Source organism: Ranitomeya imitator, chromosome 3, assembly GCF_032444005.1.
Source record: "Ranitomeya imitator isolate aRanImi1 chromosome 3, aRanImi1.pri, whole genome shotgun sequence".
Classification (NCBI taxonomy): Eukaryota; Metazoa; Chordata; class Amphibia; order Anura; family Dendrobatidae; genus Ranitomeya; species Ranitomeya imitator.
In genome coordinates this window covers 533,416,164-533,438,288 of record NC_091284.1, presented here as the reverse complement: position 1 = coordinate 533,438,288, position 22,125 = coordinate 533,416,164, and the positions used below count along the sequence as shown (strand labels likewise).

The 22,125-nt window shown below is 45.2% G+C and overlaps 1 protein-coding gene across 1 annotated transcript in view; it reads left to right on the top strand.

Annotated features, from left to right (window-relative positions):
- VWA3B (von Willebrand factor A domain containing 3B) overlaps positions 1–22,125 on the top strand; it is a 430,059-nt gene that overhangs the window by 106,796 nt on the left and 301,138 nt on the right. The window contains exons 7-8 of the mRNA XM_069757817.1: positions 2,760–2,857; positions 4,652–4,762. Coding sequence (XP_069613918.1) covers positions 2,760–2,857; positions 4,652–4,762 — 209 coding nt within the window. The remainder of the gene's footprint in view (positions 1–2,759; positions 2,858–4,651; positions 4,763–22,125) is intronic.

The window sequence follows — 22,125 nt, the reverse complement described above, 5'->3', positions numbered from 1 at the left end:
TTTACAGTGACTAACAATAGTGCGCTTATATTGGTGATAATTTAATCACTATACATCTTTGTAAATTCATGCATTATAAAATAAAATGTGATTAAATAAAGGGATAATTACAGAATGTGCAGAAGTCCCGTCTGGATCCCGGTTACCTTACGCCAATGCACGTTTCGCGTGTAGTAGTTACCGCTTCCTCAGGGGGCCACATGTCACGGCTGAGAAGGAAGGAGTGCTATTTGGCTTTTGGAGCACAGATTTTGCTGGAATAGTTTGTGGGCGACAATTGTGGAGCCTCCAAGTTGTCAGAACAGCAGAAAAAAAGCAAAAATGATCCCATTGTTGAAATTGCAGCTCTTAAAGAATTACTAAATTGCCGACGGATTGCTGCTGGATCCCTTCTAACGGAAGATTACTGGAGAGGTGAACATGGCCTAAGAATTAGCCTTACAAATGAAAGAAAAACAGGTGGCTTATTAACGTATTCATTTTCCGTAGACTTCAATGTAAAAATAAACTGATCCAGCAGAGATCAGTTTTTTTTAAAATGGACTAAAAAGTTGTGTCTGCACAACTTTTTTGCCAATGGATTGCTGTTGGATCGATTCTAACGGATCATTACTGGATATGTGAACATAGCCTTGGCCTGTAGGGAAGATAATGCTGGCATGTGGGCCCTTTTGGCTTTTATTTCTAGCAGAGATAGCCAATCTGGGGGCTTCTGTTAGCTGCTTAAATTCTTTCAAAAGGAGCCCTATCAAAGAAGCCCTTAGTAATCCCTCTCAGGTAAACCATGGTAAATGGGTTTACGTGCATGCATTTTCAGAAGCCACAGGTTATCTGTTTGACTATTTATCGGATACATTTTTGAGATCTCAAGTAAAGTGTGCTGTCTATAGATGCTATATTTAGGGGCTTTCATTTAGTTAAAATTCAGGATCTATCCTGAGGATTGGCGAGCAATATCAGATCAGTGGGAGTTTTACTCTCTGCACCTCCATCAACCTTGCACTATTTTTGTGGTGTATTTTCATCAACAGACCTCAGTAACAGCACAAACATACAGCTGCTGCATGTGTTTTTGTGTTTTGGTTATTTTTGCATTGTATTCTTCATTGTGTTTTAAAGAAGCGATACCATCCTAATGAATGGGTTCTAATGCTACGACTACACTTAGAGTTTTTATTGGTCAGTAGAGAAAAATTGTTGGGGAATCACAAAGCAATCAGTAGCTTGAAAATCCTCTTAAAATCACTTAGTGAGTAACAAGAGATTTTGTTTTTTAAATTTGGTATCTGCTGGGATTTGTGAGAGTTTTAAAAAAGGAGATGCTACTTTTTTTCATTGATTACAACAATGGAATTAGTTTGGAAATTTAGGATTGAAAAAAAAAACTTGTTAAAGTTTTCATTACTCTGCAAAAAAAGGTATTAGTACAAAAATTCTACATTTAATCCAAGTCTAAAGTGGCATGCCCCCTTTGCTTTTAATGGAGCCTTTTAAAGAGGTTGTCCACTGCATAATAATCCCTTTTTGAAAGACCTCATTGATTGCGTGAAATATAATCAGTGGCTGCAATGCCCCCGTCTGATATTATGGTAATAAGTAGAGTTGAGCGAATTTGTTTGGAATAATTTGCCGAATCTGAATTTGCCATATTGGTACCCTATTCGTGCCGAATTTATGTTTGATGATCGGTTCCAAACATATTCGGTAATTTTTGCTCCCATTGACTCTAATGACGCTTGGCTGTGTTTGACGAATATTGCAAAAACAATATTGTCTGCCGATCGTATTCGGAGCCAAATTTGAACAAATTCGATCAACTCTAGGAATGAGATCATGAGGAGACACAGTGCTGAGAACAGCAATATTCTGGGAGGCGAATATCCCTTTTTTTACCTTAACGTAACTATGGGAACATTTAGAAGAATATATTTAGTAGTGGACAATCCCTTTAAGTTTGCCCAATAAAATGAGTGCATTTTTATTTTGTTCAAACCAGACCCACTGTTTGTGTATTGATCTTTTACCTTCTTTCTTTGACACAAAAGTCAAAGAAAGAAGGTAAATGATCAATACACAAACAGTTCATGGCACATCTTTTTGCCAAGAAGAGTTGGCAGCTTTACCATCTGATGAAATAAAGAACCTCATCCACAACTACCACAAAAGACCTAAGCTGTCATTGATGTTAGAGGGGGCAATACTCATACATGGTATTAAGAAATGGGGTATGTGAACTTTTGATCAGGGTCATTTGGATGTTTGGGGTTGTCATTATGATTTAAAAAGAGAAAACACAGTAGTCTGACAATAAATGTCTTCATCCAACCACTAGGCATGACTGGAGATAAAGTTTTGGTGTTATCATTCATATTCTCTGAAAAAAGGCCAAGAGCGCAAAAATTCTGCCAATGTATGTAAACTTTTGAGCACAACTGTAATAAATATGGAAGCCACAGTAGTTAAGACAAGCTCTAATCTTTCAAATTGTGAATTTTGTAGGCCAGATTTAAACAGTCATATTTCACGGTTCGTATATGAACTACAATGCCCGAACTGTCCGCTGTCTCCGAACCTTACAATTTTATATGTGACTATAAGGCTGTAAGTTAAGATCGGGAGACCCTCAGTCAGTCTGGGCACTGCAGTCTGTTTATGGACAATGATATATGCCTGTCTGAACCCGGACTGACAGTTGTTGTCCATGGGATGTCTAGATTATTAACCCTTCTTTGGTTTTCATTTAATATTATTTTCTACAGGCTCCATGTATATTTAGAGAAAAGTAAAGAGCATGAAAAGAAGACAAATCAGATCAATGGATATCCAGATATGCCTGAAGCATCAAAAGTTCTCACAGGTAAAGTTTTGATTGATTAATTATACTACATAAAACTTGAAAAGGAAGTAAAACAAGGATCTTTAATATGTGTAATTATGGGGCTATTTATATTATTACTAGATGGTGGCCCGATTCTAACGCATCGGGTATTCTAGAATATGTATGTAGTTTATGAAGATTTAAGAATAATGCAATGAATGCACACGATTCGGGTGGCCCGCCGGGGACGACCAATCAGCGAAGCGTGGTTCAAGTCCTGCGCCAATTCGCGGCCGGACTGCACCTGCCGCTGATTGGTCGTGTCTGGTGGGGCTGGCTCCAGGTTTTTGAGGGCCCCGGGCAAAAGAGTCTCAGTGGGTCCCCCCTTTAACACATACCATGATTCATGATGCACAGATACAGCAGAGAAATATAGCACAGCCACGTAGCATATAACACAGCCCACGTAGTATATAACACAGCCTACGTAGCATATAGCACAGCCATGTAGTATATAACACAGCCCATGTAGTATATAGCACAGCCCACGTAGCATATAACACAGCCCATGTAGTATATAGCACAGGCAGGTAGTATGTAACACAACCACTTAGTATATAGCACAGCAACGTAGCATATAACATAGCCCACGTAGTTCATAACACAGCCCATGTAGCATATAGCACAGCCACGTAGTATATAGCAGAGGTCATGTAGTATATAACACAGCCCACGTAGTATATAGCACAGTCACGTAGTATATAACACAGCCACATAGTACATAGCACAGCCACGTAGTATATTGCACAGCCACGTAGTATATTGCACAGCCACATAGTATATAACACAGCCCACACAGTCTATAGCACAGCCCACGCAGTATATAGCACAGCCACGTAGTATATAGCACAGCCCACGTAGGATGTAACACAGCCCACGTAGTATATAACATAGCCCAGCCAGGTAGTATATAGCACAGCCACGTAGTATATTGCACAGCCACGTAGTATATAGCACAGCCCACATAGTATCTAACACAGCCCACGTAGTATATAGCACAGCCCACATAGTATATAACACAGCCCACGTAGTATATAACAAAGCCACGTAGTATATAACAGTGTGGGCACCATATCCCTGTTAAAAAAGAATTAAAATAAAAAATAGTTATATACTCACCTTGCGGCCGCCCCCGGATCCAGCCCAGGCCTTTAGCGATGCTCCCGCCAGGTCCTTTCCCAGTGATGCTTTGCGGCAATAACCCGTGATGATGTAGCGGTCTCGCGAGACCACTGTGTCATCTGGGGTCATTACCGCAAAGCATTACTGGGACCGGAGCATCGCAAGGAGCTGGAAGGTGAGAATATCACGATTTTTTTTAATTATTATTTTTAACATTATATCTTTTTACTATTGATGCTGCACAGGCAGCATCAATAGTAAAAAGTGAAGCAGTGTTTAAATCCCACTCCAATATCGCTGATTGGTCGCAGCCGGCCGAGCGCGACCAATCAGCGACGCAGGATTTCCGTTACAGACAAACAGACGGAAGTGGACCTTAGACAATTATATATATAGATGGTGCGAAACAAATGATCAAAAAACATTATATCAGACAGTATAAGATTATCGCTCAGAACCATTGCACAATACACCGCACAATGGGCTTCATTTGTATGCTGTTGCTGGCCAGAATGCACAATCTCATTTGCATGAGACGTTAGTGATTATAGGTGAAAATTTATATAGAGGTGATGCGTACTTAATTCTGATGTTTTGCACCCAATTCCATTATAAATAAATTATGAAATATAATATATAATATAATTCCAGAGCTTGACCTGAAGAAGGATGAGCTTTTAATCAGGATTGAACTAAGCGAAGCTCAGGAGAATCTAAACCAACTGCAAGACATATGGAAGACTTTCTACAACTCAGAAGATGGTAATATTTGTAAATTTACTTGTTTATATCACATTGCATAGGACAGTCACTTGTTGAGTCAACCATGCCCTACTTTTTTTGTGATGCTATTTTAAAAAAGGTAGAAGAGTTTTAACAAAAGGATAAAAAGCTGTTTGTCTTGGCTATCTATACAAGTATTAGCAACATCTTTGTGTTACTGAATATCAGTGGCTTAAGTAGAGTTCGATGGGCCCTGATGCACAATTTAGACCTGGGTGCCCCCCTGTGTGTTGGTCAGATGTATGGGCCTTTGTATCGTTCTAAATCCTATAAGGACATGCAAGTTCCCCCCCATCCACCATTATGCGCTAATGTCTCCCATCCTGTGCTCCTCAATGGTGTATATGTCCACCATCCTGTTATATATGTTCAGAGCCTCTATCAGGGCATTACTGTCCTTACTGGTATATGGGGCCCGGTGAGAAGAGGGGGCCCGGACTTCCTTTCTGCTCACCAGGCCCTAAGGGGCAGGATTCTGCCAGTTCAGTTAAAACCTATATTGCCGTGTGGGAATGCTTCCCTCATGGCAACAGATAACAGCCGCCAGCCAATCACAGGCCGGCAGCTGATGTCAGTTCGCATGTCACCAGCGTATGACAGCACTACAATACGCAGGCGTGTCCGCACCTCAGATGGACCGGGGAGAGGACACCGCTGGACCTCAGCCAGGCAAGGGGAAGAGGTTTTTTTTTACATTTTGCAATTTTTTGTTATTTTGACCATTTCTCGTTTTCAGAAAATAAATACAAAATTTATTGCTTGGAGCTTCGGAGACATGTTGTCAGTAGTTTATAGAATAAAAGAACAATTTACATTTTACTCAAAAATATACCTAAAAAGAGAAAAATCAGACAAACTGAAAATTTTGCAGTGGTCTCTTAATTTTTGCCAGAGCTGTATGTTTTCCATGCTGGTATATATGTCCCTTAGCCTGAGCCCTATCCTGGTGTATATATCCCCCATCCTAATGTGTATATATACCTCATCCTGGTATATATATCTCCCATCCTGGTATATATGTCCCTTATCCTGTGCCCCATCCTGGTATACAGTTAGGGCCAGAAATATTTGGACAGTGACACAAGTTTTGTTATTTTAGCTGTTTACAAAAACATGTTCAGAAATACAATTATATATATAATATGTGCTGAAAGTGCACACTCCCAGCTGTTAGTTTCCACATCCAAATCGGAGAAAGGGTTTAGGAATCATAGCTCTGTAATGCATAGCGTCCTCTTTTTCAAGGGACCAAAAGTAATTGGACAATGGACTCTAAGGGCTGCAATTAACTCTGAAGGCGTCTCCCTCATTAACCTGTAATCAATGAAGTAGTTAAAAGGTCAGGGGTGGATTCCAGGTGTGTGGTTTTGCATTTGGAAGCTGTTGCTGTGAGCAGACAACATGCGGTCAAAGGAACTCTCAATTGAGGTGAAGCAGAACATCCTGAGGCTGAAAAAAAAGAAAAAATCCATCAGAGAGATAGCAGACATGCTTGGAGTAGCAAAATCAACAGTTGGGTACATTCTGAGAAAAAAGGAATTGACTGGTGAGCTTGGGAACTCAAAAAGGCCTGGGCGTCCACGGATGACAACAGTGGTGGATGATCGCCGCATACTTAATTTGGTGAAGAAGAACCCGTTCACAACATCAACTGAAGTCCAGAACACTCTCAGTGAAGTAGGTGTATCTGTCTCTAAGTCAACAGTAAAGAGAAAACTCCATGACAGTAAATACAAAGGGTTCACATCTAGATGCAAACCATTCATCAATACCAAAAATAGACAGGCCAGAGTTAAATGTGCAGAAAAACACCTCAAGAAGCCAGCTCAGTTCTGGAAAAGTATTCTATGGACAGATGAGACAAAGATCAACCTGTACCAGAATGATGGGAAGAAAAAAGTTTGGAGAAGAAAGGGAACGGCACATGATCCAAGGCACACCACATCCTCTGTAAAACATGGTGGAGGCAACGTGATGGCATGGGCATGCATGGCTTTCAATGGCACTGGGTCACTTGTGTTTATTGATGACATAAGAGCAGACAAGAGTAGCCGGATGAATTCTGAAGTGTACCGGGATATACTTTCAGCCCAGATTCAGCCAAATGCTGCAAAGTTGATTGGACGGCGCTTCATAGTACAGATGGACAATGACCCCAAGCATACAGCCAAAGCTACCCAGGAGTTCATGAGTGCCAAAAAGTGGAACATTCTGCAATGGCCAAGTCAATCTCCAGATCTAAACCCAATTGAGCATGCATTTCACTTGCTCAAATCCAGACTTAAGACGGAAAGACCCACAAACAAGCAAGACCTGAAGGCTGCGGCTGTAAAGGCCTGGCAAAGCATTAAGAAGGAGGAAACCCAGCGTTTGGTGATGTCCATGGGTTCCAGACTTAAGACAGTGATTGCCTCCAAAGGATTTGCAACAAAATATTGAAAATAAAAATATTTTGTTTGGGTTATGTTTATTTGTCCAATTACTTTTGACCTCCTAAAATGTGGAGTGTTTGTAAAGAAATGTGTACAATTCCTACATTTTCTATCAGATATTTTTGTTCAACCCTTCAAATTAAACGTTACAATCTGCACTTGAATTCTGTTGTAGAGGTTTCATTTCAAATCCAATGTGGTGGCATGCAGAGCCCAACTCGCGAAAATTGTGTCACTGTCCAAATATTTCTGGCCCTAACTGTATATATATATCCCACCTTCTTGGTATATATATCTCCTATCCTGGCATATATGTTCCCCATCCTAGTATATGTCATCCGTTCTACCGCTTTAATGCGTTAAAAAATTAACAATTTTACTCACCTTCCCTCTGCTCTCCCGACATGTAGCGCACTTTTCTGAAGCCGGCAGCTGACTTCAGCTTGCAAGTGACAGAAATGCATTACATCACTGCCATGCGCCGCCAGTCAAGTGCATGCTGACGTCAGCAGCTGGTCTCTCATTAGCCAGCAGCGTGTATTACAGTGCACGGACCCGGTGGGTCCCCTGCACTGAAATACACTTTAGCTGAATGTGCGTCCGAGGACGCACATAGAGTTGCAGTTTTCTCTAGTGTTAATGGGCCCATCACTCACAAGGGCCTGGTCGCAACATCTGTGACCCCGACCTCTGCGACCCCGATCATTATGCTCCTGCTGAATTGTATGCACATTCCAATAGGTAAACTCATTCATTGTTTGGTCTATGTTTTCTGCTGGATAAAATTTCAATTATTTTTTGTTTTTAGGTACATCAAACGTATTGTGTAGTCTATATACAGTGGCATGTAAAAGTTTAAACACCCCTGGTTAATTACTGTCATTGTGAACAGTTAAGCAAGTTGAAAATGAATTGATTTCTAAAGTTACAGATTTTACTTTTCCTTTCCATTTTAGGCAAAAACATTTTTATATATATTTTCATCTTTTACATTTTAAAAATGACAAAAAGGAGATTGGATAGTTGTAAAAGTTTGGGCACCCTGCATGGTTCGTAGCACTCCCTTTTGAAAGTATCACAGCTTGTAAACGCATTCTATAGCCACACAAGAGTCTTTCAAATCTTATTTCAGAGATTTTCATCCATTCTTCCTTGGAAAATTCTTCCAGTTCTCTTAAATTCCTGGGCCGTCTTGCATGCACTGCTATTTTGAGGTCTAGCCACAGATTTTCAATGATGTTCAGATCAGGGCACTGTGAGGGCCATTGTAAAATCTTCAGCTTGTGACTTTTTAGGTAGCCTATCGTGGATTTTGATGTGTGTTTAGGATCATTATCCATTTGTAGATACCATCTTCGACTTCAGCTTTTTTACAGAATGTCTCATGTTTGCATGAATAATTTGTTGAAATTACATTGAATTCATTCTAGCATCTACCTGTGAAATGTTCCCCGTGCCATTGGCTTCAACACAACCTCATGATTGATCTACCTCCATGCTTAATGGTTGGTGAGATGTTCTTTTCCTGAAATTCGGTGCCCTTTTATCTCCACAAATTCCTTTGATCATTGTGGCCAAAGAGTTCTATTTTAACGTCATCAGTCCACAAGACTTGTTTCCAGTCATGCATCAGATGTTCTTTTGCATACTTCTGACTCTGGATTTTATGGTGAGGGTGCAGGAGAGGTTTTCTTTTGATGACTCTTCCATGAAGGCTATATGTCTTTGAAAAATAAATAAATGCACCACACCTCCTAAATCTTCTGCTAAATCTTTCAAAAGGTCTTTTGCAGTCAAGTGGGGGTTCTGATTTGCCTCTCTATCAATCCTATGTGCAGTGTGCAGTTCTCACATAAATTTTGCTTGGTCTTCCAGACCTTATCTGGACCACCACTGTTCCTGTTCACTGCCATTTCTTAATTTTCATTTCAAACTGAGGAAAGGGCAACTTGAAAAAACGTTGCTATCTTGTTTATAGTTTTCTCCTGTTTTGTGGGACTCCACCATTTTTGTTTTCAGAGAGCTAGGGAGCTGCTTAGAAGAACCCATGGCTGCTGTTTTTTGGCACACGGTTAGAGGAGGCTGGGTTTTCATAAAGCTGGGAAACTTACATCACCTGGCCTTTCATGATAGTGAACAAGCCATAACCCTAGCAGGCTAATTAAGGTCTGAACCTTTGGTCAAAGAAATCTGAGCACCAAAATTTCAAAAGGGTTGCAAACTTTTGCTTTGACCATTTTGGTTTTTGTAATTTTTAGGCCGGCGTCACACACAGCGTAAAACAATACGGTCCGTATATTACGGCCGTAATACGCTGAAAAGTCCCGAAAAAAGTGGTCCGTAGCTCCTCCGTAGGCAGGGTGTGTCAGCGTTTTTTGCGCATGGCATCCTCCGTATGTAATCCGTATGGCATCCGTACTGCGTGGTTTTCTCGCAGGCTAGCAAAACCAACATACCGCTATAGAAGTGATCCATGTGTCCCAAAAAGAAAAGAAAATATATATATACTGTCTATATATATATATATATATATATATATATATATATATATGTGTGTCAGTAGACACATATATTAGAGAGAAAAGCCGGTAATTCAGTGCGGTGTACAGTAAAATCACACTGACAGCTTACAGTAGAATAGGTAGAATAAATGTGTACACATAGAATAGGTATATATATATATATATATGTCAGTGAGACACATATATGTATATATATTAATATTTATTCCAGCGCTAGACAGCTTGAAAGCCGGTAATTCAATTACCGGCTTTTTCCTTCTCCTTCCTAAAACCCGACATGATTTGAGACATGGTTTACATACAGTAAACCATGTCTTCTCTCCATTTTTTTGCAGATTCCACACTACTAATGTCAGTAGTGTGTATCTGCAAAATTTGGCCGTTCTAGCTCTTAAAATAAAGGGTTAAATGGCGGAAAAAATTGGCGTGGGCTCCCGCGCAATTTTCTCCGCCAGAGTAGTAAAGCCAGTGACTGAGGGCAGATATTAATAGCCTGGAGAGGGTCCACGGTTATTGGCCCCCCCCTGGCTAAAAATATCTGCCCCCAGCCACCCCAGAAAAGGCACATCTGGAAGATGCGCCTATTCTGGCACTTGGCCACTCTCTTCCCATTCCCGTGTAGCGGTGGGATATGGGGTAATGAAGGGTTAATGCCACCTTGCTATTGTAAGGTGACATTAAGCCTAATTAATAATGGAGAGGCGTCAATTATGACACCTATCCATTATTAATCCAATACTAGTAAAGGGTTAAATAAAACACAAACACATTTTTTAAAATTATTTTAATGAAATAAAAACAATGGTTGTTGCAGTATTTTATTCAACGCCCAATCCAGTCACTGAAGACCCTCGTTCTGTGAGTAAAAAAACATAATAAACCAACAATATACTTACCCTCCGCAGATCTGTAACGTCCAACGATGTAAATCCTTCTGAAGGGGTTAAAACATTTTGCAGCAAGGAGCTGTGCTAATGCAGGCTGCTCCTCGCTGCAAAACCCCAGGGAATGAGGCTAAAAATAGATCAATGATCTATATTTAGCTTCATTTGCGGTGAGGCGCCCTCTGCTGGCTGTTCATAGATCGTGGGAAATTACCTAGATCTATGAACAGCCAGCAGAGGGCGCCTCACCGCAAATGAAGCTAAATATAGATCATTGATCTATTTTTAGCCTCATTCCCTGGGGTTTTGCAGCGAGGAGCAGCCTGCATTAGCACAGCTCCTTGCTGCAAAATGTTTTAACCCCTTCAGAAGGATTTACATCGTTGGACGTTACAGATCTGCGGAGGGTAAGTATATTGTTGGTTTATTATGTTTTTTTACTCACAGAACGAGGGTCTTCAGTGACTGGATTGGGCGTTGAATAAAATACTGCAACAACCATTGTTTTTATTTCATTAAAATAATTTTAAAAAATGTGTTTGTGTTTTATTTAACCCTTTACTAGTATTGGATTAATAATGGATAGGTGTCATAATTGACGCCTCTCCATTATTAATTAGGCTTAATGTCACCTTACAATAGCAAGGTGGCATTAACCCTTCATTACCCCATATCCCACCGCTACACGGGAATGGGAAGAGAGTGGCCAAGTGCCAGAATAGGCGCATCTTCCAGATGTGCCTTTTCTGGGGTGGCTGGGGGCAGATATTTTTAGCCAGGGGGGGGGCCAATAACCGTGGACCCTCTCCAGGCTATTAATATCTGCCCTCAGTCACTGGCTTTACTACTCTGGCGGAGAAAATTGCGCGGGAGCCCACGCCAATTTTTTCCGCCATTTAACCCTTTATTTTAAGAGCTAGAACGGCCAAATTTTGCAGATACACACTACTGACATTAGTAGTGTGGAATCTGCAAAAAAAATGGAGAGAAGACATGGTTTACTGTATGTAAACCATGTCTCAAATCATGTCGGGTTTTAGGAAGGAGAAGGAAAAAGCCGGTAATTGAATTACCGGCTTTCAAGCTGTCTAGCGCTGGAATAAATATTAATATATATACATATATGTGTCTCACTGACATATATATATATATATATATACCTATTCTATGTGTACACATTTATTCTACCTATTCTACTGTAAGCTGTCAGTGTGATTTTACTGTACACCGCACTGAATTACCGGCTTTTCTCTCTAACAGCGCTGCGTATTTCTCGCAAGTCACACTGCTTGTCCGTGTGTAATCCGTATTTTTCACGCTTCCATAGACTTTCATTGGCGTATTTCTTGCGCAGTACGGTGACAAACGCAGCATGCTGCGATTTTGTACGGCCGTAGAAAGCCGTATAATACTGATCAGTAAAATACGGCAAATAGGAGCAGGGGCATAGAGAATAATTGTGCCGTATTTTTTGCGAGTTTTACGGACGTAGATTCTGCGCTCTTACGTCCGTAAAACTCGCATGTGTGACGGCGGCCTTAAAAGGTAAAAATTACAATATATTTTTTTTTGCCTAAAATATACAGGAAATGCATCATCTTTAACTTTAGGCCTTTTAAAGAACATTTCACCTTTAATTTGCTTAACTGTTCACAATAACAGTAATTTTGACCAGGGGTGCCAAAACTTTTACAGGCTACTGTAATATTTTGCGGCAAAAATATAGGAAACGCTATTTTGCCATAATTTTTTGTTTTTTTGGTTGTATTTTTTATATTCTTCACATTTTACAAACAATAACCTTTCAAATGAATTATTCAGGTTATTTCTACCTAATACGTTTAGTTTTATTTTATTTTTTTGTAAAGTTTGAGCAAGAATACATGTTTTATAATTATGCTGTTTTTCACAGAGCTAATCAGTGTCTACTAAGATTCAGTGCCTATGCCAGATCATGTGATTGGCACAGTTCTATATTCTATTAACTACATAGTCCTAACTGGGTACGTTGTAGGCTTAAAGTGAACCTGTCACCCCCAAAATCGATGATGAGCTAAGCCCACCAGCATCAGCTTTCTGGAATGCTGTAGATAAGCCCCCGATGTATCCTGAAAGATGAGAAAAAGAGGTTAGATTATACTCACCCAGGGGCTGTCCCGCTGTGGTCCGGTCCAGGGCCTCCAATCTTCTTACGATGACGTCCTCTTCTTGTCTTCATGCTGTGGCTCCGGCGCAGGCGTACTTTGTCTGCCCTGTTGAGGGCAGAGCAAAGTACTGCAGTGTGCAGGCGCCGGGCCTCTCTGACTACACATAATCTATGACTGCACTGCACATAATCTAACCTCTTTCTCTTATCTTTCAGGATACATCGGGGGCTTCCAGAATGCTGTAGATAAGCCCCTGATGCTGGTGGGCTTAGCTCATTTTCGATTTTGGGGGTGACAGGTTCCCTTTAAAAAGTGAGGACAAGACTAGTTATAAACTGTTTCTCTCAGGGTCCATGGATAACTCTGATAACCCTACCTGCTCCTTAGACTGGAGGAGCTTTAATCCCAGAATGGCAAAAGATATAACTGCAGACTCGTTACCTATTCTACCCGCTGTCAAAAAACAGTGGGTGGTAATAATTAAGGTGTTAAAATATGGAATGAAACTTCAATAGGTTTCCCCATCTCATAAGGTGATAGTATATCATAAGGTTATGCTATCACGCTATCATATGCCTTCCCCTTCCTCTCAGAATTGGTGATGGGTAGTGTTGAGCATTCCGATACCGCAAGTATCGGGTATCGGCCGATATTTGCGGTATCGGAATTCCGATACCGAATTCCGATACTTCCCGCGTATCGGATACCGGAATCGGAAGTTCCCAGAATTCAAATTGAACGCAGCAGCCAATGAGGAATGAATGAAAGTGTGGGCACATCCTGTTTAGCATGGTGGGCATGTAAGTACTGGCAAGGCTGGGATTGGCTGCTGAAATGATGTCACTCTGCACTATAAAAAAGCGCTGCCGCCATTTTGCGCTCACTCTGCTGTGATTTCAGTTAGGGACAGGACGCTGTGTTCTAACTGAGGGCCAGTTGAGCTTGCTAATTGCTTTATTTTCCTTTCCAAAGGCTAATTTAGCAAAACGCTGTGTGTTCTTCACTGTTCACCTTGCTCTTGCCTTGCAGCGCTGTTTTAACAGCGTTCTGCAAGGTCTGTGTGTGTGTGTGTGTGTGTGTGCAGCTCACTCTGTAGTCTGTGTGCAGCCATATACCCGGTTGTATTCAGCTCAGGGGGGTTCACACTGCCTCACACAGTTGTTCTTTTTTGCTCTTAGTGCAGCCTGCTGCACATTTTTTCTCAAATTTCCTATTAGTGTTTTTCCACCAGTCTCCAGCTCTATTGTGGAAAAACACTACATAGGATAACCTAGAGGGGGGTTTTAGGGCCTTGCAGCGCCGTTTACGGCTGTCTGCACGGTCTCCGTGTGAGCCCAGCTCGCCCTGCAGTCTGTGTGCAGCCATAGCCGGTTGGATTCAGCTCAGGGTTCGTTACTGGCTCATACCTTGAGAAAAATTTTCCTTTTTTTCAAATAGTGCAGCCTGTTTAAAATTTGAAAAAAAAAATTCCTATTAGTGTCTTTCCACTCGTATCCAGCTAAATAGTGGAAAAACACTATATAGGATAACCTAGAGGAGGGTTTTTTGGCCTTGCAGCGCCGTTTACGGCTGTCTGCACGGTCTCCGTGTGAGCCCAGCTCGCCCTGTAGTCTGTGTGCAGCCATAGCCGGTTGGATTCAGCTCAGGGTTCGTTACTGGCTCATACCTTGAGAAAAATTTTCCTTTTTTTTCAAATAGTGCAGCCTGTTTAAAATTTGAAAAAAAAAAAACCTATAAGTGTCTTTCCACTCGTATCCAGCTAAATAGTGGAAAAACACTATATAGGATAACCTAGAGGAGGGTTTTTTGGCCTTGCAGCGCCGTTTACGGCTGTCTGCACGGTCTCCGTGTGAGCCCAGCTCGCCCTGTAGTCTGTGTGCAGCCATAGCCGGTTGGATTCAGCTCAGGGTTCGTTACTGGCTCATACCTTGAGAAAAATTTTCCTTTTTTTGAAATAGTGCAGCCTGTTTAAAATTTGAAAAAAAAAAATTCCTATTAGTGTCTTTCCACCAGTCTCCAGCTCAATTGTGGAAAAACACTACATAGGATAACCTAGAGGGGTTTTTTTGGGCCTTGCAGCGCCGTTTACGGCTGTCTGCACGGTCTCTGTGTGAGCGCAGCTCGCCCTGTAGTCTGTGTGCAGCCATAGCCGGTTGGATTCAGCTCAGGGTGCGTTACTGCCTCATACCTTGAAAAACAATTTCCTTTTTTTCAAATAGTGCAGCCAGTTTAAAATTTGAAAAAAAAAATTCCTATTAGTGTCTTTCCACTTGTATCCAGCTAAATAGTGGAAAAACACTATATAGGATAACCTAGAGGAGGGTTTTTTGGCCTTGCAGCGCCGTTTACGGCTGTCTGCACGGTCTCCGTGTGATTTAAACTAGCTCTGTAGCCCGATCTGCACCAAAAAAAAAGTTAAGTTCACCAAACACAACTTAACACTTGTGTAGGCCACATTTGAAAAATAATAAAGTTTAGTCCACAATTTACAACATTAGTGTTTCTTACACCTGTTAGGAGGAGCATTACAGGAATAAGCACACTAAGGCCTTAGTACTTTTCTGCTTATCTTTATCTGTCAACCAAGATGAAGAGGGCAGGGAGTAAGGCACGTGGGCGTGGGCGCGGAGCAGGGAGAGGAGCAGGGAGAGGACGTGGTGATTCTGTGCCTGCTGCGGGCGCCGGTGACTCGTCGTCACTCAGTTTCAGCAGGGAACAGTCCTTCATGCGCAGCTTTGTCGGAGAGCGCCGTGCACCGCTGCTGCGTGAAGACCAAATTGAAGCCGTTGTCGGGTGGATGGCAGCTAACGCCTCGGCATCGACTTCAGTTAGTGCCACATCCTCTCAGGCACAGAGCACTGGAGAGCAGCCATCTGTCTCTTCACCACCTGCCAAATTGGCCAGGCAGTCAGAGAGCCCAGGACAGGAGCCGTCTCTACTTCTGTTCTCTGAATCTCTTGGCTTGGAAACAGGGGGCCAGCCAAGCAGCATTGGAGAAATGGAAGAAGAGGCAGTGTGCAGTGATGCCCAACACCTTTTTCTCTCTGACTCTGAAGAGGCAGGTGGGCCAGTGCCTCCGGTGACCACAGCGCAGTACGCATCTGATGATGAAACTCAGGTGCCGCTTTCTCGTGCGTACTGTGCTGCTGAGACTACCCAGGAGGAGCAGTTGGTGGCAGAGGGTAGTGGAGATGATGAGGTCCTTGACCCATCGTGGCGTGAGGAACAGGAAGGTGGTGGGAGCAGCTCAGAGGAAGAGCTTCCTCTTACGGGCCAAAGAGGGAGAGGGAGGGGGAAGACTGCGGAGCCTGTAGCCTCCACTTTGGCACCCGTTAGGAGCCTGTCTCTTTCCAAAGCCAAAAAGGGCGCTCCCAAGACTTGCAGTGCCTGGTCCTTTTTTGACACAGTTGCAGATGACATTTGTTTTGTCAAATGCAAGCTGTGTCATCATAAAGTAAAAAGAGGGAAAAATGTCAGCAACCTCAATACCACAAATATGTGGAAACATGTGCGGACCAGGCACGCGGTGGAGTTACAGAAACACACTGAAGATGTAGGCCAACCAACAGCGGCAGCTACCACCTCTTTAGCTCGTGTTGCCTCTTCCTCCAGCTCACGCACAGCTGGTTTGGCTTCCTCCCAGAGACCTTGTGTAATTCCACCCACAGCACCACCTTCCCAGTCATCCTCACACTCCCAGTCTACTCTACAGCCATCGGTAGTACAGGCATGGGAGAAAAGGCGGGCATTCTCGGCCAACCACCCCCGAGCACAGGCTCTGAATGCAGGCATTGCCAAACTGTTGTCCCTGGAAATGCTCTCGTTCAGGCTGGTGGAGACTGACAGCTTCCGTGACTTGATGGCATTGGCAGTCCCACAGTACAAGGTGCCCAGCCGCTTTTACTTCAGCAGGCAGGCTGTCCCTGCCCTGCACAGGCATGTTGAGGCAAACATAAAACATGCGCTACTGAACGCCGTCAGTAGCAAGGTCCACCTCACCACCGATGCGTGGACCAGTCAGCATGGACAAGGGCGATATGTTTCCCTCACTGCCCATTGGGTTAATGTTGTTGAGCCAGGTACAGATCGTGCGAGTGGCGCAGGACGTGTCCTGCCCACTCCAAGGATTGCAGGAATCCAGTCTGTACGCATCGACTCCTCCTCTTACACCAGTTCCTCTGATTCCTCTCTGCAGGATCCGTCACAGTCCACCCCCACATGGACCCGTGAACGTTTACCTATGACCGACATGAGCACAGCCGTGGCCAAACGTCAGCAGGCCGTCTTGAAACTAGTTTCATTGGGGCATCGAAGCCACACAGCGCAGGAGCTCTGGAATGCCATCAAGCAGGAGAGCGATGTGTGGTTACTGCCAGCGAATCTCCAGCCAGGCATGGTAGTGTGTGACAATGGCCGAAATCTGGTGGCAGCTTTGGCCCTTGGCAACCTCACTCACATCCCATGTCTGGCACATGTGCTCAATTTGGTTGTGCAGAGTTTTCTGAGGGACTATCCGGATCTTGATGCCCTGCTGCACAAGGTCCGCCTAGAGTGTGCTCACCTGCGGCGTTCCAGCTTGGCCAGATCCCGCATTGCTGCTCTGCAGCGCAGATTCCGCCTTCTGGAACACCGCATCATATGTGACCTACCTACCCGGTGGAATTCCACGTTACATATGTTGGAGCGGTTGTGTGAGCAGCAGCAAGCAGTTATGGAGTACCAGCTGCATCAGGCGCAAAGAAGTCGCAGTCAGCGCCGATCAGACTTCACAACCACAGAGTGGGCCACTCTGAAGGACGTCTGCCAGGTTTTGCGTCCTTTTGATTATTCCACGCGGATGGCAAGTGCAGATGATGCACTAGTCAGCATGACTGTCCCCCTTATCTGCCTGCTTCAGCAAACTTTGCAAGGGTTAAGGGATGATGTGGTGGAAGAGGTGGAGGATGAGGAGTCACCTTTTCCATCAGCTTCTGGAGAGTCAGCGCCACGTGGTTCCTCACAAAGGGGTACGCAGGGGCCAATTTGTGAGGAGGATGAGGAGGAGTCAATGGACGAGGAAGAGCTCCATCCAGAGGAGGGAGCGACACAATTGTCCAGTGGTCAGTGTGTACAGCGAGGGTGGGGTGATGACGAGCGGGCAGAGATCATGTCTCAAGCAGGGGACAGCGTTTCTGGGCCGGTTGGCACTCTGCAGCACATGGTGGATTTTATGCTGCAGTGCCTGAGAAATGACCGCCGCATCGACCACATTCTCAACATGCCTGATTATTGGGTGTTCACCCTCCTCGATCCTCGCTACCGGGACAACGTCCAAAACCTCGTCCCTGCGTTGACCCGGGAACGTAAATTGCGGGAGTACCACGACACACTGGTGAATTCCATCATCTTCTCCTGTCCAACTGAGAGGAGTGCTGCTAGTGCTTTACAAAGCAGCTCAGTGCGTCGAGGCAGTGGGGGAGGCTCTGCCCAAAGAGGGAGCAGAAGCAGTGCCTCTGCCCAAGGCAAGCCGAGTATGGCACAACTCTGGCACACTTTTGTGTGCCCGCCCCAAATGTCTACACCATCACCGGCGGCTCCAGTCAGCAGGAGGCAACGGTTCCGTCAGATGGTGACAGACTACATGGCTTGCCCTCTTACTGTACTCCCCGACGGCTCTTCCCTCCGATAACGTTGACCGGCTTACTTTCCTGAAAATGAACCAGGCCTGGATCTCGCAGGAATTTGCCACTCCTCTGCCTGATTAATTAATTGGGTGTCATCCAGGTCTTCTGCTGTGTTCATCTTTCTACCACCTGAAATGCTATTCCTGGGCTCCAACACCGCCAGTTGCGGCTCAGAAGTGCAGGCTGCACAGTCAAAACATACGACCCAGTGTTATTGGGTTTCAGTAACGTCAGCTGATCCCCAGCTGTGTAGCCGGCAATGTGTCCTGCGACCGCTACGCTGGCACAACAACCTGAATGTAAGGGAACCTGCCACCCCCCCCCCCCCCCCGTCGTTTGTTACTGAAAGAGCCATCTTGTGCAGCAGTAATGCTGCACAAGGAAAAGGTAGCTATTTTTTTTGGGCTCCTTGCACACGCAGAACTTAACACTTATAAAATGTGTTCACTGATACCGTTATACCGTCCCAGAGCTGGGACTTTCCTTCGTAATGTGACGCAGCACAGCCGTCATTCCTACCCCCTTGGTGCCATGCGCTGCCTCCTCAGCGTTGTTTTAAGCTGTCACGGAGCCTGCGCTGTTCTGTTATCCCTTGGCCATGCCCTATTTGCGCTGCCTGTCTTCTGACATAATTTGGTGTCAGGCTGGCTGCGCCTGTGCGGCCGCGCTGCCATAGATCCCGCCTCGCAGTGTCTTCTGATTGAGTCACACTGCGGGCCTGGGATCCATGGGCATGCGCAGTGCATATCTTCCCCTCGGGCTCTCGCTCATTTCCCTCCGCCTTCTTTAGACTGTGCGCCGTCAGCTGATCCCTAATAGCATGCCACGGCCGTGACAACGCACAGTCTGAAGAAGAGGGAAGGAGGGGAGTGAGAGTCGAGGATATGCACTGTGCATGCCCATGGATCCAAGGCCCGCAGTGGGATTACGTTAGACGAGACTGCGAGGTGGGATCTGGAGCAGCGTGGACGCACAGGCACTGACAGCCTGACACCAAATTATGTCAGAAGACAGGCAGCGCTAATTGGGCATGGCCAAGGGATAACAGAACAGCGCAGGCTCCGTGACAGCTTAAAACAACGCTGAGGAGGCAGCACACGGCACCAAGGGGATAGGAATGACAGCTGTGCTGTGTCCCATTACGAAGGAAATTCGCACCTCCGTGACGGTTTAACGGTATAAGGGGACACATTTTTAGTGTTTACTTCTGTGTTTGCAAGGAGCATAATTAAAAGAGCAACCTTTTCCTTTTGCATCCTTAGCGCTGCACAAGATGGCTCTTTCAGCTACAAACGTCTTGGGGGGGGGGGTTAAAGGTTCCCTTTCAACTTGCTCCAATCAGGCTTCGGCCTACACTCTGTTCCTCTGCTCCTCCTGCTGTCCCTGGGCTCTAACACCGCCAGTTGGTGCCTGGAAGTGCTGTGTGCACAGTCCACAGTCGCTCCTCTGTTATTGGGGTTCAGTAACGTCAGCTGATCCCCAGCTGTGTGTGCGGTAATACCTCCAATCTGCTCCTCCTGCTGTCCCTGGGCTCTAACACCGCCAGTTGGTGCCTGGAAGTGCTGTGTGCACAGTCAACAGTCGCTCCTCTGTTATTGGGGTTCAGTAACGTCAGCTGATCCCCAGCTGTGTGTGCGGTAATACCTCCAATCTGCTCCTCCTGCTGTCCCTGGGCTCTAACACCGCCAGTTGGTGCCTGGAAGTGCTGTGTGCACAGTCAACAGTCGCTCCTCTGTTATTGGGGTTCAGTAACGTCAGCTGATCCCCAGCTGTGTATCCGGCAACGTGTCATGCGACCGCCACGCTGGCACAACTAAAATGTAAGGGGACCTGTCCCCCCCCCCCCCTAGGCGTTTGTTACTGAAAGAGCCACCATGTGCAGCACTAATACTGCACAAGGGAAAGGTCGCTCTTGAAATTATGCTCCTTGGAAACGCTGAACTACACACTCATGTAATGTGTCCCCTCACACCGTCCAACCGTCCCAGAGGTGGGACTTTCCTTTGTAATGTGACGCAGCACAGCCGTCATTGCTACCCCCTTGGCACCGTGCGCTGCCTCCTTAGCGTTGTTTGATTCCGTCATGGACCCTGCACTGTTATGTTATCCCTTGGCCATGCACAGTTTGCGCTGCCCGTCCTCTGACATCATTTGTTGTCGTCCTGGCTGCGCCTGTGCGTCCACGCTGTCCGAAATCCCACCTCGCAGTGTCGTCTAATGTGATCCCACAGTGGGCCTGGTATCCATGGCCATGCGCAGTGCATATACTAGCCTCTCATTCCCCTTCTTCATGCTTCTTCAGACTAGGCGGCGTCAGCTGATCCCTAATAGCATGCCACGGCCGTGACGCCGCACAGTCTGAAGAAGCATGAAGGAGGTGAGTGAGAGGCGATGATATGCACTACGCATGCCCATGGATCCCTGGCCCGCAGTGGGATTACATTTGATGACACTGCAAGGTTGGATCTCGGGCAGCTTTGACGCACAGGCACTGCCAGCCTGACACCTAAATGATGTCAGAAGACGGGCACCGCTAACTGTGCATGGCCAAGGGATAACATTACAGCGCGGGCTCCGTGACAGAACCAAACAACGTTGAGGAGGTGGCGCACGGCACCAAGGGGGTTGGAATGATGGCTGTGCTGTGTCACATTACAAAGGAAAGTCCCACTTCCGGGATGGTTTGACGGTGTGAGGGGACACATTATATGAGTGTGTACTTCAGCGTTTGCAAGGAGCATTATTTTAGGAGCCACCATTTTCCATGTGCAGTATTACTGCTGTACAAGATGGCTCTTTCAGCAACAAATGCCTGGGGGGGGGGTTAAAGGTTCCCTTTACACTTGCTCCACTGCAGGCTTCGGCCTACACTCTGCTCCTCTTTGATTCCCTGGGTTTCAACACTGTCAGTTGACACCTGGAAGTGTTGTCTACACAGAAAAAACACTAGGTGATGTGTCAGTGGGGTTCAGCACCGCCAGCTGTTCCCCTGCTGTGTAGTCGGCATCGTGTCCAGCACAAGCCACGCTGGCACAACCGACCAAAAGCTTCCACCAGTGCAGGCTTCGGCCTACACTTTGCTCCTCTCCTCCTCCTGCTGACCCTGGGCTCAAACACCGCTAGTTTTTGCCCGGAACTGCTAGCTGCACAGAGAAAAACACCAGCCAATGTGTTAGTGGGGTTCAGCAACGCCAGCTGTTCCCCTGCTGTGTAGCTGGCAACGTGTCCTGCAAACGCCATGCAGGCACATGAACTGAAATTGAAGGGAGCCTGGCCCTCTCTCCCCCAGGTGTTTCTATGTATAACAGCCACCTTGTACAGCAGTACTGCTGCATTTGTACAAGGTGGCTGACTTTTTATCCTTGCCCACGTGGAACTCAACACGTACAAAATGTGTCTCTTTGAGACCATTCCACTGTCCCTGAGGTGTGACTTTCCTTTCTAATGATACGCAGCACCCCCCTTGGTAGCGCTTCCCGTCTTCTGACATCATCGGTTGGCTAGTTGCGCCTGTGCGTCCGCCCTGCCTGAATAAAATGCTCCTCGTTGTCTTAATTATTTTGACTGCGAGGGTGTGATTGATGGGCACGAGCAGTGCATATCTTCGCCTGTCTTAACTCATCTCCTTCCGCCTTCTTCAGACTGTGCAGCCTCATGGCCGCGGCATGCGAGAAGGGATCAGATGAGGCCGCCC